This window comes from Pristiophorus japonicus, chromosome 4 (genome assembly GCF_044704955.1).
Source record: "Pristiophorus japonicus isolate sPriJap1 chromosome 4, sPriJap1.hap1, whole genome shotgun sequence".
NCBI lineage: Eukaryota > Metazoa > Chordata > Chondrichthyes > Pristiophoridae > Pristiophorus > Pristiophorus japonicus.
The window spans coordinates 243,591,225-243,610,140 of record NC_091980.1 but is presented as its reverse complement, the minus strand read 5'-3'; the positions used below and the strand labels follow the sequence as shown (position 1 = coordinate 243,610,140).

General features: G+C 47.3%; 1 protein-coding gene across 2 annotated transcripts in view; it reads right to left on the bottom strand.

The window, feature by feature from the left end:
* nin (ninein (GSK3B interacting protein)) overlaps positions 1 to 18,916 on the bottom strand; it is a 189,226-nt gene that overhangs the window by 14,540 nt on the left and 155,770 nt on the right. For both annotated transcript variants that reach the window (XM_070879230.1, XM_070879231.1), the window contains exons 23-26: positions 18,006 to 18,152; positions 17,241 to 17,420; positions 10,076 to 10,216; positions 3,820 to 3,933 (exon numbers count right to left, since the gene is read on the bottom strand). In XM_070879230.1, the coding sequence (XP_070735331.1) occupies positions 3,820 to 3,933; positions 10,076 to 10,216; positions 17,241 to 17,420; positions 18,006 to 18,152 (582 nt within the window). The remainder of the gene's footprint in view (positions 1 to 3,819; positions 3,934 to 10,075; positions 10,217 to 17,240; positions 17,421 to 18,005; positions 18,153 to 18,916) is intronic.

Here is an 18,916-nt window from a genome sequence, read left to right as displayed (position 1 = left end):
AGGCTGGGTCACTGAATATATTTAAGACGGAGATAGACAGATTTTTGAGCGATAAGGGAGTAAAGGGTTATGAGGAGCGGGCAGGGAAGTGGAGCTGAGTCCATGATTAGATCAGCCATGATCTTATTAAATGGCGGAGCAGGCTCGAAGGGCCAAATGGCCTACGCCTGCTCCTATTTCTTGTGTTCTTATTGATGGCCTCTAGGTTATGCTCTTTCCCACAAGTGGAAACCTTCTCTCTATATCCACTCTATCAAATTTGTGATTGGTCTCGAGAGCTTAAAAGTGAGACTAACTAAATAGCACACCATCATAATCTTAATTAAATCAACTTTCTATAATTGTTGTACTATTACTTCTAATGCTTAAACCTACAGTGTCTTTCAGTTATAGTACGCCAAAATTAAAATACAAGTTGGATACATTGAGGTAGAAATTGCTATCTGTTGGTATTTGGGTGTAAAATTGGTGCAAAAAATAACAATTACCAACGAGGTGGCCTGTGCCCAATCTGAGCTAGCATTTGTCCCACTGCCAAATTTTTAGGGCCCATTTTTCATTTAGTCCCACTCAGCAAGTCAAGAGGTAATGATGAGCCTATATGAAACTTTAATAAAACCTTAGTTAGAGTACTGTGTGCAGTACTGGGCTTCACACGACAGGAAGGATATTGAGGCTTTAGAGAGGGTGCAACACAGACTCACTAGAATGCTATCTGGTACAAAAAAATACAAATATGAAGGAGGACTTGAAAATTAGTGTTTTTTTGATTAGAACAAACCGATTATGGGGCAATATGACAAAAATGTTAAAAATTATGAAAAAGTGGGACAGGGTAGATAGAAGCAGCTGTTGGGAGTAGTTGAGGGATCTAGAATGTGGGGTCATAGGCCCAACTTTGGCCATGAATTGCATCAATTTTTTTGGAGTAAGTTTCTTTTTCTGGCGTGTTAAAAAATGTCATTTTCCCCCCAAAATTTGCTCCAGAATAAGTCAGTTAGGTCCAATTTTTTTTAGGTGAGTTTTTTTCTCCAAAAGGGGGTGTTCCCAGACAATTACGCCAGTTTTGGCCATTTAAACCACTTTGGCCGGCAAAAACTTATTCCAAATCGACTTAGGTCAGCGTATGTGGCCAGCTCTGAAAAACCTTGCGGGCAGTGAAGAAAATGCAGCTCACATTCGGCAGAGATTAGGGCAGGGATAGGGGAGGGAAGGGAACTGGAGAGGACCTCAACAACCAAGCACCAAACATTGCAAGGAAAAGCTCAAACAATTAAAATACTAATAAAAATGAAATAAATCCTACTGGAGAAATGTGAGCTGCTGGCCGCGATGTCACGGGGGGGGCGGGGAGGCGTCGCCTTTCGCGCTGGAAAGGGCGCTGGAAAAAAGGGGCTCTTCGGTGTCCCCAGAGACATGGCATGGCTTGCAGTCTGAAGGGGGGGTGCAGAGCAAAAGGCTAGCGCAGACAGCACTGCTGGCACCTGCGTGCATGCTCAGTGAAGGCTGCGCGCATGCTCCTGCCCTCCCGGCGTATCCTGCGGGCTGTAAGCAGGACCCGATGCTCGCAGCCCCAATCTCCGGCCGAAGGGATGCCCGACCTCGCCGCATTCTTTCCCGGCCAAGTGGCCTCCTGCACCAGCCGGCCGGCCCACTGAGTTCCCGGGCAAGGTAGGACTTCGGTTCTATTTTTTATTGAGTGGTTGTGTGTGCTTGGGAGTTTTGATTGGGGGGTGGGGGAGGCGGGGAGGAGGAGGAGAGTTTTGAGCGGGGTGGGAGAGAAAGAGTGTATGGAGGGTGAGGGGAGAAAGAGTGTTTTGCGGGGGGAGAGGGAAAGAGAGAAAGTGGTTTGGGTGGGGAAGAAAGAGGGTTTTGGGGGCAGGGGGGGGAGAAAGAGTGTTTTGTATACCAGCATCTCTCTCTCTCTGATAAAAGGGGTTCGGCAAAGTTGGGCCCATAGATACAAGATTAAATGTAAGAGATTTAGAGCAGAGGGCAGTAGCAATTTCTTTACAAATAGAGTTATAAAGTTGTGGAATTCACTTCCAGGGTTAGTGAATGAGGCAGAAACGACGTCAACATTCAAGATTAGAATAAATAATTGTATGAAGGTAAAAAGGATCAAGGGATATGGGCAAATGTGAATAGAACTATTTTCTTACATGAAGGAAGAAAGAAAGACTTGCATTTATATAGCGCCTTTCACAACCACCAGACGTCTCAAACGCTTTACAGCTAAAGAATGTACAACGTAGTCACTATTGTAATGTGGGAAACCCGGCTGGTGTGCAACAGTCACCACACGTTAAAAAAATCCACGCACAGGCATGTTCCACCCCTCAGGATGTAGTTCAGGACCTGGAATATTAGGTCCATCATTGAAACACCTGTGAACTCATCCTTTTTTGGCGTGGAAGCAAGTCATCCTCAATGAGGGACAGCCTATGTTGATGATGATGATGATGATGAGTGGGAAACCCAGCAGCCAATTTGCACACAAGCAACTCCCACAAACAGAAATGTGATAATGACCAGATAATGTGTGTTCGTTATGTTGATTGAGGGATAAATAATGTCCAGGACACCGGGAATAACTCCCCTGCTCTTCTTCGAAATAGTGCCATGGGATCTTTTACATCTACCTGAGAGGGCAGACGAGGCCTCAGTTTAACGTCGCATCTGAAAGACGGCACCTCCGACAGTGCAGCGCTCCCTCAGTGAAGTGTCAGCTTAGATTTATGTGCTCAAGTCCCTGGAGTGGGATTTGAACCCACAACCTTCTGACTCAGAGGCGAGTGTACTACCCACTGAGCTACAGCTGACACTGGGTAAATGCTGACACGGACTGGTTGTGCCAAGTGGCCTGTTTCCGTGTTGTGACTTCTGTGTATTTCTATGTACGTAATTATAAACGACTGAGGATCAGCACAAGGTTTCTGATGGTTTTATTTAGAATTAATCACATCCGAGTTAAAGGATGAAAAGTCATTTCATTCTATAGGTTGAACCTCTCTTATCCGGGACTCTCTTATCCGGCACCACCCCTCGTCCGGCACCATTCTCAGCCGCCAGGTGCCGCATGCACAGATACATTTTTTTCGTACTCACCAATAGTCTCTCCTGAAGACGGAGACTCCTTCCTCGGTTCGATTCTGAAGGAACTGATTGCCTAAGTGGCCTTGAGGGTGGGTATTCTGGGGGAGAGTGGGGGGGAGGAAGTAGTTCAACCTGTACTACTGATCATTATATTTTGAATTAAATTATAAATAAATGCTTGATAAAAGTTATTTTTGTACTGCACTAAGTCCTGGGGTCGGGCTGCGTCCTGAGCTGGCTGGTCCACCCCTCCCCTCACCAGTCGGCGCTCCCTCTGGGGTAGGGCCGTGACCTCAGGCTGGCTGGTCCACCCCTCCCCTCACCAGTCGGCGCTCCCTCTGGGGTCGGGCCGTGACCTCAGGCTGGCTGCTCCACCCCTCCCCTCACCAGTCGGCGCTCCCTCTGGGGTCGGGCCGTGACCTCAGGCTGGCTGCTCCACCCCTCCCCTCACCAGTCGGCGCTCCCTCTGGGGTAGGGCCGTGACCTCAGGCTGGCTGCTCCACCCCTCCCCTCACCAGTCGGCGCTCCCTCTGGGGTCGGGCCATGTCCTCAGGCTGGCTGCTCCTCCCCTCCCCTTCCTGCCGCCGTCGGCGCTCCTTCTGAGGTCGGGTCGGCGGGCCGTGTCTAATGGCTGGCCGTTCCTCCCCTCGGCACAGGCCAGGTCCCGAGGGTGCCGGATACGGGAGGTACAACCTGTATTTTCCTCAGTTTCATAGAGCATACCTTGTCACTAGTCTCCATTAACTGGCTCTCCAGGCTTGCCTGTTTCTGTCGCAGTACATCATTCTCCACGTTGAGGACTTTCAGTTCATGTTCAAGTGAGACCATCAGATTAATCTGTCACGAGAATTAGTTCTGTGTCAGGGCAGCATAAGCATCATTCTACATAGAACTCAACAAGTAATAATTTGATCTTGGGACAACAGTGGGACTTGGCTTCTGATTGTGAATGCACAGTGCTGTCTGGATCTTAAGTAACAACATCTGCTTTACTGAAGATCCATTTTTATGCTTTCATGAAGTGTACTTTTTACAGTTACTATTTTAATAGCACTTTATAAAGCTAAAGGGGGGCAGCAGAAATGCTACAAGAACACCCTCAAAGCCTCTCTGTTAAAGTGCGACATCCCTACTGACACCTGGGAGTCCCTGGCCCAAGACTGCCCTAAGTGGAGGAAGTGCATCCGAGAGGGCACTGAGCACCTCAAGTCTCAACGCTGAGAGCATGCAGAAAACAAGCGCAGGCAGCGGAAAGAGCGTGTGGCAAACCAGTCCCACCCACCCCTTCCCTCAACGACTATCTGTCCCACCTGTGACAGAGTCTGTGGCTCTTGTATTGGACTGTTCAACCACTAAAGAACTCATTTTAGGAGTGGGAGCAAGTCTTCTTCGATTCTGAGGGACTGCCTATGATGATGATGATGATGCAGAAGTGGGCTTTGATTTTGTCAGCATATAAGTAAGACATTGAATACAGACAATCAACTGATCACAATAATGCTGATGCTATGTCCAGGTTGCTATCCCCATCACAAGTTACACCCAATAGAGAAGTATTATTCTATTTATCATACATTGATGAACTGCCAGTCACAGCTGAAGAGATTGGTAGAGCAACCATACATGACCCAGTTATGTCAAAGATGTATGATTACATAGAAAATGGCTGGCCAAACCTTGTATCAGAGAAAGATATTCATCCATACTTCATTTGTAGGAATTAATTATCAGTGGATAAAGATTATATCATGTGGGGTACAAGAGTAGTTATTCCAACTAAGTTCAGGTCCAAATTGTTCGGACATCTTCATGACCAGCACCTAGGAATGTGCTTAACCAAGAGTTTTGCATGCAGTTACTTATGGTGGCCAGGTCTTGATAAAGAACTTGGTCAGAGTTCTGCCCTCAGCCGCCGAGGTTCTGCCTGAAATAGTTTTTTTCCACAGATTCCTCACATACCGCCCATCTGCCACCCAGCAGGAGATTCCTCTGTGAAGTACCACCGGCGTAACTTCCTGCCGCCCGCCCATGCCAGAGCCTCAAAAACAGCGATTTTCTTCATGCACGATCCTCTAAGATCGTGCTCCCACCCGCCAGAAGGACCACTGGCAAAAAGGTGGTCCGAGCTGGCTGTGAATCGGGCAGCAGGGAGAATCACTTAGAGTGCTCCAGTGCTGCACATCCCGGGGAGCGTCCGTATGCTGCACCATTATCACAGGCATCATCAGAGAAATTGTTATCTGATTGACCTTAACCTACACAGAATGAGTTCAGACATGTAAATGAAAAGTACTCCGTTGAAGGGAAGGTGTGGTAGAGGAAGCGGCAATGAGTTCCGAAAGATGGCTCAATGGAGATGCCCTGCAAGAGCTTTTAGACCACTGCAGGCAGAACAGAGTTATTCACAGAATGTGAGTGCACAGATGATATCTTCTGTCAGAGTAAATAGGCAAAAATGAGAACATGTAACGCTCTGGCAGGGTCGCAGCATGTGCTAGTAAGAACAGCATGACCTCAAGTATAGAAGATGGAAAAAGATATATAATGGACTGCAAGGAACATGTGATATCAGGAGTGGGACTCTGCGATGGTGGACCCAAGAAAAAGTGGACTGAAGTGCAAGCCTTAATGTGTGCCCTGCAAGTAGTGCAACTGTCTCTCATTGAATGGCAGCCTTCCTGCATTGGTGGCCCGTCATATTGCAATCGCCTGATGACAGGACCTATTAAACAGTCACATCATATGTGGAGGGCAAGATATTCCTCATACAGCAGTACACCTGAAGGAGATTTTTCTTTTTCTCAGAATGCACCCCAGATAATGTAAAAATGAGAAATTGACCAAGAGTGGGTGAACAATGTGACTGTATTTAATTGTGCAGCATGCCAAAGTGGCAGAACATGCAAACAATTGAATCCAACATAAGTATAGTTGTTCTCAGACCAGTCAAGTGACATTGCCAACGACCCATGTGAAACAACAACCACAACTTAATGAGGAGTAAAGAACATATCCACCACCAACACCCAACTCTCCCTCCTGCTCTTCGTGGCTCTGGGTAGTGGAGGTGGGTGATCTTGGGGGGGCGGGGCGGGGGGGGGGGGGGTGTGGAGGAGGAAGGAGCTGGTGTGTTGGCTGGTGACAATGTCGGGGTGGGAGACGTTGGTGTCACACTCGGCCTGTGTGTGCCAGAGGTGGATGGGGTGCATTGCTCGGTGCTGTCCGAATCACCAATTGCAAGTAGAAGACATTTCAGTGTATAATTGGGGGGGTGGGGTTGGTCCAGCTGACATGTGAGCCGTAACATTTCACATTCTTACTTCGAGTTCCATTGTTACATGAGCACACCATTAATGGCCAACACACTGTGTGTTAAAAGGTATCTTACTTAACATTGTATGACCTTTCATGCCATGAGCGTAATGCAGACCGGAGTTTAGTATAAGCTTACCATGCTCTAGCATGGGATCTGCATCACCCTTTGTGGTGGCACGGCGGTGGTCACCCACCAATGCCAAGGCACGCTCCTCTAGGCTGCTCAACTCGATGACATCTGCTAGGCCTCCTCCCGTGGCACTCAGGCTTGATGCCTTGAATGTTCTTTTCTTCTGCAGAAAGAAACGTTGGAGCCTTTGCCTCTTTTGCTCATGTAGCACACACACTCACACACAGACACAACTAGCACAGAAGCTTTTGGAGTTGCACGGGAGTGATCCAATAAATGTTTACTCACTTTTACTGATGCCACCACATTGTTCCATTGTTTCCGACACTGGTCTCCATCCCGCACAGTGTTGCCCACTGAGGACACGGCCTCACCAATCTCCCTCCAAATGCGTCTATATTGGGGTGGTGGAGGCTTGCCACGACCATCCCGGGTGAGGTCTTTATAACGGCGCTCCACTTCATATATAGGCTCCTCCAGCTCGTCATCATTAAACCAGGGAGCTCTGGGCTTGGCTCCATCAGATTTCTTGAAAGCTTTGTTGGCACTCATTATTACTTTCCTTGATGGATGGCTGATGATGAATTTGTATCTCTCTCTCCAAAACTGACCGGTACAAGTGAGTGCACAGCTTTTATGAGCATGCGCTGCTGTGCTATCAGCCCCAATCGCTGCAAAAGTGATGTCATTGCCCAAAGGAAACTACAAAAAAAACCAAGTCTCACGCATGCGCGGTGCACGACCTCCAATGTTTGCCGAGTCAAGAGGCCGGCATCTAGCGCCCACTTCTGCAACCATCCTCTCACACCCGCTCCTGCCCGCTGCCTGCCGCTGCCGACACAACCGCGGCGAAACTCGTTCCCGACCGGCCTCAGTGGCAGCGGGCGGTAAAAAAGTACATTCCGCCCGGGGACTGCAAAGAAATGGGTGGGCCTTAGCTTTGACCAAGTTCGGGCCCATAGAGTACCATTACAGCCATGGAAATGGCCTCCCAGGGTGTGGCAAAGATTACATGTAGATTTTGCTGAGCTAGATGGACAAACAATTGTTCATTGTGATTGATAACTATTCAAAATGGATAGAGGTGTTTCCGTTGCGGAAAATCACAACAGGTAAAACACTAGACAATTTGCGAAGATTGTTTTCTTCGTATGGCTTCCCAGAAGAAATTGTCTGATAATGAGCCACAATTTTGTTCAGAAGAATTTGCACAGTTCATGAGCAGAAATGGCGTGAAACATATCAAAGTTCCACCGTACCACCCTGCTTCAAATGGTGCAGCAGAGCGCACAGTTCAAGTTGTAAAATGTGCTCTCATCAAACAAATGTTGGATCCAAATCCAAAGAAACGGCAGTTATCATTGGACCACAACTTGACAAATTTTCTGATTACTTAACGTAATACTCCTCATACAACTACTGGTAGAATACCAGCAGAATTGTTTCTCAAACGACAGCCACGAATCAGGTTCTCATTGTTAAAGCCAAACTTGGCACAATCAGTAGAAGAGAAACAATTAAGAAGAAAGAAAATCACGATAGAGGTAGAGTAAGAGAGAGAAGTGTGAAATTGAATCAGGTGAGAGTGAAGAACCATCATCATAAATGGTTAAAGTGGTTACCAGGAAGAGTAGTGAAGATATCTGGCCCTCGCACATATTTTGTCAAGATGTTTTGATCATGGAACGGTTAGGCTTGTTCACATTGATCATATTTCAGCTACAGATGTGGAAGGAGTTGAAAGTTGGAATGATTCAATTATTTCTGATGAGTCAGATAGTCTTGTTACAAGTAGAGTATCAGTACCAAATCCGAACATTAGATGTTTTAGAAATAAGTCCAAAAGAAAGTCAGCATTTAAGTCTGAGTCCAAGTCTAAAGTTGTAGAGAGTTCAAATGTAGATCAAAGGCATCCCTTGGAGGAAAACTCTCCTCAGGATCAGCCTAGAATGAGTCTAATTTCGATACCATGTTTCGAAAGTTCTGTTCGAGAGCGAAGGTATCCTCTTTGAGACAGAAAACCAGTGGTTAAGTTTCATTTGTAAATATGGAAAAATAAGTTGTGTACAACCATGCAAGTTATGTATGCTGATTATTTTGTTATGATTACTTCTTCATTAAGGATGGAGAAGTGTAATATAGAGCTCCATCTAGTGGACTACTGTGGTAATGCAACTGCTGATGTAAATACAGGTGCAATAAAAAACACATGATGTGTTGGAGCCATCTTGTAGTGTGTGTTGTTAGTGATGTCGTAAAGAATATATCACAGTGGGACTGCACTCGCTTGGTTCCATTCTTGTCTATCTAATCGTAGCCAGAGAATCACCTACAATGTCTTCTCTTCCCGCGCCCGCATCATTACCTCTGATGTCCCCCAAGGATCTATCCTTGGCCATCTCCTATTTCTAATTTATATGGTGCCCCTTGGCGACATCATCCGAAAACACAGCATCAGTTTCCACTTGTATGCTGATGACACCCAGCTCTACCTCACTACCACTTCTTTTGATCCCGCCATGGTCTTTAAATTGTCAGACTGCTTGTCCAACATCCAGTTCTGGATGAGCAGAAATTTTCTCCAATTGAATATTGGGAAGACTGAAGCCATTGTTTTCGGTCCCCACCACAAACTCCATTCTCTAGCCACTGACTCCATCCCTGTCCCCAACTTCTGTCTGAGGCTGAACCACACTGTTCGCAACCTTGGTATCATATTTGACCCTGAAATGAGCTTTCGACCACATATCTGCAGCATAATTAAGATTGTCTATTTCCACCTCCTTAACATCGCCCATCTCTGCCCTTGCCTCAGATCTTTCGCTGCTGAAGCCCTCATCCATGCCTTTGTTCCCTCTAGACTTGACTATTCCAACGCAGTCCTGGCTGGCCTCCCACATTCTATCCTATGTAAACTAGAGGTGATCCAAAACTCTGCTGCCCGTGTCCTAACTCGCACCACGTCTCGCTCACCCACCACCCCTGTGCTCACTGACCTACACTGGCTCCCGGTTAAGCAACGCCTCGAGTTCAAAATTCTCATCCTTGTTTTCAAATCCCTCCATGGCCTTGTCCCTCCCTATCTTTGTAATCTCCTTCAGCCCCTCAACCCCCCCCCCCCCCCCACACCCGGCACCCCGAGATGTCTGCGATCTTTTAATTCTGCCCTCTTGAACATCCCTTATTATATTCGTTCAACCATTGGTGGCCGTGTCTTGTTGCCTAGGCCCCAAGCTCTGGAATTCCCTGCCTAAACTTGTCCACCTCTCTTTCCTCCTTCAAGACGCTCCTTAAAACCTACCTCTTTGACCAAGCTTTTGGTTAGCTGCCGGAATTCCTCCTTATGTGGGTCAATGTCAAATGTTTTGTGTCATAATACTCGTGTGAAGCACCTTGGGACGTTTTACCAAGTTAAAGGCGCTATATAAATACAAGTTGTTGTTGAAAGATGCTATACAATTCTAAACTGTTGTTCTCCCGTCTTATCGATTCGTAAAAGAGTGATTTTGATTTTCTCATTTTTCTTATACCCACCTTTGTACTGAGCTCTTTCTGAATCTGATCATATTCCCTTTTCAGACAGAGTTTTTCCTGTTCAGCAGCTTTCAGCGTGGTAGACTTGGTATAGTGTTTCTGGTGTTTGAGTGTTAAAATTGCAGATTCCAGATGTTTGATCTGTGAAAAAGAGAAAAAAAAATTGCAATCAGGTGCAGAAACATGCAATCTTACCATATGTAAATTTCAACCAAGGCCCAATTTGTTACTGATTTATTCTTACATGGTTACAGCACAGAAGGAGGCTATTCGGCTCGTCGAGTCCGTGCCGTTAACAAATTTTGGCAGCGGTGGGATATTCTTGTTACATTTGAACCATTGCTTAAAACTGGTATTGGTGAGATATTATATGAACTGCTCACAGCTTTCTAGCGGCAAAATAGGGCCTTCAGTTCACAACACTGTAGAGCCCAAGCTCATGACAAATTTTTCATAGTTCCCTTTTAATAAATGACTGCCATAATATCTTTAATTATAGGTGCTCCAGCTCTTTTTGGTCCTAGGACATCGAGGGCCACCCCGACCTGTATGAGAACATCTCCGCAGGTCGGGGCTTCAAAAAGAGCTGGAGCGTGCCACTGCAGCTGACACAAATGTGCGACGGCTTCGAGGTGGGTGACATCATCGGGACCCAGGCCGTTTGGAGCATGGGCAGGAACATCGGCAGGGCCCTGGTACAGCAGAGAAGTGGGAAGGTTGTGGCAGACTTGCGACGGTTGATCGGGGCGGAGGAGCGATGAGGGATCGTGGCTGAGATTTGGTGGGTGATCGTGGCGGAGGTTCAGCGAATGTTTGTGGCGGAGGAACAGTGAGAGATCGTGGCGGAGGTGCGGCGAGTGTTTTTGTGGCGGAGGTGCGGTGAGGGATCGTAGCAGAGGTGTGGCGAATGTTTGTGGCGGAGGAGCGGTGAGAGATCATGGCGGAGGTGCGACGAATGAGGGTATGGGGCCCAGAAGCAGCAAGGACCTGCCCACACTCCATATGTGTGCGCACTAGGTCCGTGCAGCAGAGCAGGTCTCCAGTCACCCTGGTTAACCCTTGCCACTGGATAACGGTCTAGCTCGGTCAAGCCCGTGTGGTGGCTGATGTGCAACAGTCATCACACGTTAAAAAAATCCACGCACAGGCATCTTTCACTCCCTCAACTGGAGTTCAGGACTGGAACATCGGGTCTTTCATTGAAACATCTGCGAACTCTTGTGGAAGCACGTCATCCTCGTTCAAGGGACTGCCTATGACGAATTATAGGTACTGAATAAAACACAAGAAAATGCTTCACTGCACTCCAAGGGGAAGAGGGGATTAAAATAGATAAAAGAGATAAATAAATGATGCTGACCCATGTTAGGAGAATTGAGAAAGATGACCAAAGGCTTGTGTCATATATCTTACATTATTATATATAACTGTATCCTAACATGCTATACATGACTAATAAGATATGACCTGTAACCACCAGCATACGTTGCCACCGGGGATGCACTTGCAAGAAAGAAGTATATAAGGAGAGGTCTCAGGCAAGTGCAGCATTTCAGAGCTGTGAAATAAAGGTGCAGGTCCAGAGTGACCTTGACTTCACTACATGCCTCGTGTGAATCTGTACTGAGGGGACAGGACTTTACAGTGGCAACGAGTTACGGGATTACAGAATCCACAGAATGGCGAACAACGGATCAGATGAAAAGTACAATGCGGGAGACAATTGGGAGGACTTTATAGAAAGACTCCAGCAAAGCTTTGTAACCAAAGACTGGTTAGGCGACGATAAGGCAGACAAGAGAAGAGCCCATCTCTTGACCAGCTGTGGCTCGAAAACATACGCTTTAATGAAGGATCTGTTGGCACCCGAGAAACCAGCAAGCAAGTCGTTTGAAGAATTGAGCACACTGGTAAGAGACCCCCTGAAGCCAGCGAGCAGTTGACACATGGCCAGACACAGGTTCTACAACTACAGACGCTGTGTGGGCCAGAGCATACCCGACTTCATGGCGGAACTTCGGAGGTTGGCTAGTTTATGTGAGTTCTCCGATGAACTGACTTTTTCATTGAAGGAATAGGCCACGCAGGCATATTCCGAAAGCTCATAGAGACCAAGAACCTGACCTTAGAGGCAGCAGCACTGGTTGCACAGACATTCTTGGTAGGGGAAGAAGAAATGAGGTTGATTTACAATGCAGATACAACAACTAACAAAATATCAGAATAGAAAGTTCACAGCACTAAACAAGCTGCCACCCCCACACACAGGCAAAACTGGGAGAACAGGCTCTCGACAGCAGGCCGAAGCCATCAAGGGCCACAGGAACGGCCGTTCACATCTCATCAACCCACAATGCGAGCAATCAACGACAAACTGAGAGAAGCTCAAGAGAGATCAGCCAGATGCAGCTCATTATTTGGGAACACTTTGAACAATGGAACAGGTCTGTGCTGGAGGTGTGGGGGTGGGCACTCGTCAAGGGGATGTCGATTTCAGCAGGCTGTTTGCAGAAATTGTGAATATACAGGGCATTTGGCCCGCATGTGCAAAAAAACGGCAGCTCGGTTGGTATACGAATCGGATGGGTCGGAAAGCGGACCAGAAGATGGTGGGGACAGTACCCAGGACACCGATATACAGCGGGTCAACACGATCAATGGCCGCTGCTCCTACAACAGGACGCCTCCTATAATGATGAGGGTCCTACTCAACGGGATATCTGTCAACATGGAGTTGGATACGGGAGCGAGTCAATCTCTCATGGGCGCTCAACAATTTGAACAACTGTGGCCGCATAAAAGAGACAGACCAAAACTCACAAGGGTCGACACCAAACTAAGGACCTATATCAAAGAAATCATACCAGTCCTCGGCAGCGCCATGCTCTCTGTCACACACAAAGGGACAGTGAACCAACTTCCCCTGTGGATTGTCTCCGGAGACCCCCCAGCACTGCTGGGGAGAAGCTGGCTGGCAAAACTAAACTGGAAATGGGATGATGTCCATGCCATGTCATTAGAGGAACGGACCTCCTGCTCAACAGTTATAAAGCGATTTGAACATCTCTTTCAGCCAGGTGTGGGCACTTTCAAAGGGGCCAAAGTCAAAATCTACATCACACAGGATGCTAGACCGGTCCATCACAAGGCCAGAGCTGTACCCTATGTGATGAGGGAAAAGATTGAACACGAACTAGACAGGCTTCTGCGGGAAGGCATTATATCACCTGTGGAATTTAGCGACTGGGCAAGTCCCATCGTCCCAGTCATGAAGCCTGATGGATCCGTACGAATCTGTGGGGACTACAAATCTACCATAAACAGAGTCTCCCTACAGGACCAATACCCGCTGGCCAGGACGGAGGACTTATTTGCCACACTGGCTGGAGGTAAACTTTTCTCAAAATTAGACCTCACATCTGCATATATGACGCAAGAATTGACTGAGGAATCCAAGCTACTCACCACCATCAACACACATCGAGGCCTTTTCATGTACAATCGATGCCCATTCGGCATCAGGTCGGCAGCTGCCATATTCCAGCGCAACATGGAGAGTCTACTCAAGTCCATCCCGGGGATGCTTGTATTTCAAGACGACATACTTATCACGGGCAGGGACACCGTCTCCCATCTCCGTAATTTGGAGGAAGTACTAAAGCGGTTGGATCGGGTAGGCCTACGAGTCAAGAAATCCAAGTGCCTGTTTCTCGCACCAGAGGTTGAATTTTTGGGCAGCAGGATTGCCGCTGATGGAATCCGCCCAACAGAGTCCAAAACAGAAGCAATTCGCCTGGCACCCAGGCCCCGGAATGTCTCAGAACTGCGAGCCTTTCTCGGGCTACTCAATTACTTTGGGAACTTTATGCAGAACTTAAGCACGCTGCTGGAGCCTCTCCACATGCTACTCAGGAAGGGGCGCGATTGGTTTTGGGGGGACGCCCAGGAACGCGCCTTCAATAAGGCACGCAACCTTCTGTGTTCCAACAGTGTTTTGACTTTCTTTGATCCAGGTAAAAAGCTAGTTCTCACATGCGATGCGTCAGCGTATGGGGTCGGGTGCGTTTTGCAACATGTCAATAGTGCTGGCAAATTACAACCCATAGCTTATGCCTCCAGGTCACTTTCACGGGCAGAGCGCGGGTACGGAATGGTAGAGAAGGAGGTGCTCGCGTGCGTGTATGGTGTCAAAAAGATGCACCAATACCTTTTCGGGGCCAAGTTCGCATTAGAAACCGACCACAAACCCCTCACGTCCCTCCTATCCGAGAGCAAGGCAATAAACGGCAACGCCTCGGCGCGAATTCAACGGTGGGCACTCATGCTGGTGTCCTACGACTATACCATAAGGCACAGACCAGGCACAGACAACTGTGCCGACGCGCTCAGCAGGCTACCCCTGGCGACCACGGAAGGGTCTGATGAACAGGACTGTGAGATAGTCATGGCAATCAATGCCTTTGAGTCCACAGGTTCGCCCATGATGGCTCGCCAAATCAGAGCCTGGACGGCCAGCGACCCCATGTTATCCTTAGTAAAAAGATGTGTCCTAACCGGTGACTGGGCAGAGGCTCGCGATGCCTGCCTCGAGGAATTAAAACCCTTTCACAGGCGCATGCATGCATGAGCTATCACTACAAGCAGGCTGCCTGATGTGGGGCAGCCGACTAGTCATGCCTCTGCGAGGCAGAGAGGCATTTGTCCGGGAGCTCCACCACGAGCACCCGGGGATCGTTCTCATGAAGGCCATAGCCAGATCCCACGTCTGGTGGCCTGGAATTGACGCGGACTTGGAGTCTGCGTCCGAAGATGCACCATTTGTGCCCAACTCAGCAATGCCCCCAGGGAGGCTCCACTGAGCCCCTGGCCCTGGCCTACCAAACCGTGGTCGCGGGTGCACATAGACTATGCAGACCCATTCATGGGCAAAATGTTCCTCGTAGTTGTAGATGCATTTTCAAAGTGGATCGAATGCACCATTTTAAAGTCGAGCACAACCTCCACCACTGTAGAGAGCCTCGCAACCATGTTTGCAACGCACGGAATCCCTGACATATTGGTCAGTGACAATGGTCCGTGCTTCACCAGCGCAGAATTCCAAGACTTTATAATTGACCACGGCATAAATCACGTCAAGACCACACCGTTCAAGCCGGCCTCCAACGGCCAGGCGGAGAGAGCAGTGCAAATCATTAAACAAGGCATGCTTAAAATCCAAGGTTCCACGCTGCAAGGTCGCCTGTCGCGACTGCTGCTGGCATACAGATCTCGTCCGCACTCATTGACTGGGATCCCCCCCGCGCAACTGTTGATGAAAAGGACTTTAAAAACAAGGCTCTCATTAATCCTCCCAGACATGGACGAAATCGTTGAGGCAAAGCGCCGTAAGCTGACTGAGTACCATGACAGAAATTCAAGGGGGAGATGGAATGAGATAGGGGACAAAGTGTTTGTACTAAACTATGGCAGGGGTCCCAAATAGCTTGCAGGGACAGTAACGGGCAAGGAAGGAAACAGGCTACTGGTAGTACAAATGGACAATGGCAAAACCTGCCGGAGGCATGTAGACCAAATCAAAAGCAGATTTACCAACAGCACTGTGGAACCAGAGGCAGACTACAATGTGGAACTTGCACCACACCTGGTGGACAGACAGAGGGAACAACCTGAGGAAAGGGCAATCCCAACAGATAGCCCAGGCGAGTCAACAACAATCACACCAATCGAAACAGACAGCCCAGGCGAGATACCAGCAACCACACCCAAAGAAAAACAGACACCAAGGCAAACAACTGAACCACAACTCAGACGCTCCATGCGAGAGCGTAGACCACCTGAGAGACTGAACCTATAAAGACAATAAGACCTTGGGGGAGGGTGATGTCATGTATCTTACATTATTATATATAACTGTATCCTAACATGCTATACATGACTGTAATAAGATATGACCTGTGACCACCAGCATACCTTACCACCAGGGGTGCACTTGAAAAAGACAGGTATATAAGGACAGGTCTCAGGTAAGTGCAGCATTCCAGAGCTGTGAAATAAAGGTGCAGGTCCAGAGTGACCTTGACTTCACTACATGCCTCGTGTGAATCTGTACTGAGGGGACAGGACTTTACAGCTTGGATGAAAAAAAGAGGTAAGGTTTTTCAAAGGTGGAAAGTAAATTGGAGAGGAGGAAGGCTTTATAGAGGGAATCCCAGAAAGTAGGGCCAGGATTACTTAAGGCCTTCCCACCAATGGTGAGCCAAAGAGAGTGGGGTTGCACAAAAGGCCAGATACAGGAGATGACAGAAGGCTGAACGAGATCGTGAAGATAGGGTAGGAGGTGAGGGGATGGAGAAATGTAAAGATGAGGATGGAGAGGGGGATTTTAAATTCAACGTGTTAGGGGATAGTACGTTAGCCCTCTGCAATCAGGCAGCCTGCCAACACTTACATAAGATTCAAACTGTATGATAGCTAGTTATGCAAGGCATCAAAGAGTGACCAGTGTCTGTGGAACCAGTTGTGTTTTCAGGAAAGAAAGAAAAATGAAAGACTCCTTTTCCAAAGTGCTTTACAGCAATGAAGTACTTTTTGATGTGTAGTCATTGTTATAATGTAGGAAATGTAGCAGCCAATTTGTGCACAGCAAGCTCCCACAAACAGCAATGTGATAATGACCTGATAATTGGTTTTAGTAATGTTGGTTGAGGAATAAATATTGGCCAGGACACCGGTGGGAACTTACCTGCTCTTCCTCTTCGAAATAGTGCCATGGGATCTTTTATGTCCAGCTGAGAGAGCAGACAGGGCCTCGGTTTACTGTCTCATCCGAAAGACGGAAAAGAGGAGAGTGGTGCAAATTGAAAGGAATACATCTACCAAATCAACCAGCTTGCTCTACCTTGATAGTAGTAGTACAGGGTGAGGTGGATTGTACAGTAATGTATGCATGTATATAACATTTTTAAACAGCTTTATTAGTTCTCCTTGTCTGCTGTTCTTCTGTGCCTTTCAACCAACGCAGCAGGATGAAGTGGGCTGCAGATACTTCCAAAACCCTCTTCAATGTAATTGTGCATTGCCAAAAGGAAGTACATGTTGAAAGCCAGCCCAATTTTCTCTGTGAAGCCAATCAAGGTTCAGAAGGTTGTGTTATTTTCTCAGTTACCTTCTCCCTGGCCTGCTGTAGCTCTCCTTTTGTGTGCTGTCTCTCTTTCTGCACCCTCTCATTTTCCTGCCGTAGTAATTTCTGTTCATCCTCCACCAGCCGAACCAGGTCATCCTGGTAGAACTTTTTCTGCTGGTGCTGAAAATTTGCAGAATGCAAAGTCAGCTCTAGCACCTGGTTCTGAAAGTCACAGAAAGGAGACATAGACTTATGTAACTAATCAGAAATGTTTTGCTTTTTGACTGTTTTGAAAGAGGCAGGGGCAAGTAATTTTGTATTCCTTTCCCCTCCTTTTTCACCATGATAACCCATTGCTGAAATGCACATGATAGCAGCCTGAGGTGTCTCAACCTTGGAAAGAGAAGTGAGAGGAGAATGGATTTATGGAGTGTCTTTGGTGGAATATGAGCTTGTGTCGACATTGGGGGAGGATAGGATTGGACCTGGTTGTGATGCTCCCACTGATGCATTTATTGTATAGGTTCAGTAATGAAGAAGATACATTTAGCTGAATATCTGTTAGTACCTGGTACCATGAAACCGGCAGGTGTCAGCACTTGGGTTGAGAAGTGGGGGTGGGGGGTGAGGGGTGTGGTGGGGGAGGAATAACTGAATGCCATTAATGTACATTTACGATGGGCCAAATGCACTGACATATGCACTACATGCACATGCACACAATTATTCATTACGTATATATATCAATTTTGGTTTAAAACTGTTACAGGCTGAAAGGATTCAGGCAGCATTTAAATGGAGTTATACCTTGTCTTTGGTGGTTTGTAGCTGTTTGTGCAACAACATCACTTCCTGTTTCAATGCCTCCTTTTCCTGTTGAGCTACACGGAAGTCTGATTTCAATTTTGCTGTCTGGAGGTTGATACTTTGTAAACTGTCCTCCAGACTCTGTATCTAAAAATATAAAACATCTACTGTGACAAAATTGAAACTGTAAAATTCAGCAAATAAAATCACATTTTTTAGAATATGATTATAACCTGCAACAATCTGTACATCAATGATATAAGGCATGCTTCTTAACAGTTGATGTTACATTTGTTCCTGACTTGAAGTTTTCATCTTGCTCTTATGAATACACAACAAAACTAATTCCTTTAAGTGCAATTTCCCATGGGTGGTCCAGTAGCACGTTACGAACTGGCACAAAGCTGTTCTCCCAAACCTTTGCCACACTGTAATGGGCAGGTACTGAGTGAAAGCAAGATATTTCCCCATGGGTTTGTGGAGAAAGATGAGTCAGCTCTTATGCAGCATGTAGTAGCTGTCCCTCGAGCCGCTGAGGGAGATAAATGAAAAGCAAGTCCCCTGCCTGTTATTTTGGTTGTGGAACAGCACACAAAGGGCCCAAGTTTCCACAGGATAAAAAACGGGCGCCCGTTTTTCGCGCCTAAAACGGCGCCAGAAAAAAAACGCACTATTCTCGAGCGCTTTGCAGCTCCTTGTCTGTTTGGCGCGGCGCCCAGGGGGGCGGAGCCTACACTCGCGCCGATTTTGTAAGTGGGAGGGGGCGGGTACTATTTAAATTAGTTTTTTTCCTGCCAGCAACGCTGCGCGTGCGCGTTGGAGCGTTCGCGCATGCTCAGTGTGAAAAAAAACATTGGCACTCGGCCATTTTTGTAGTTCTTTGTAGCTGTTTAATTTTTGAACATTTTTCA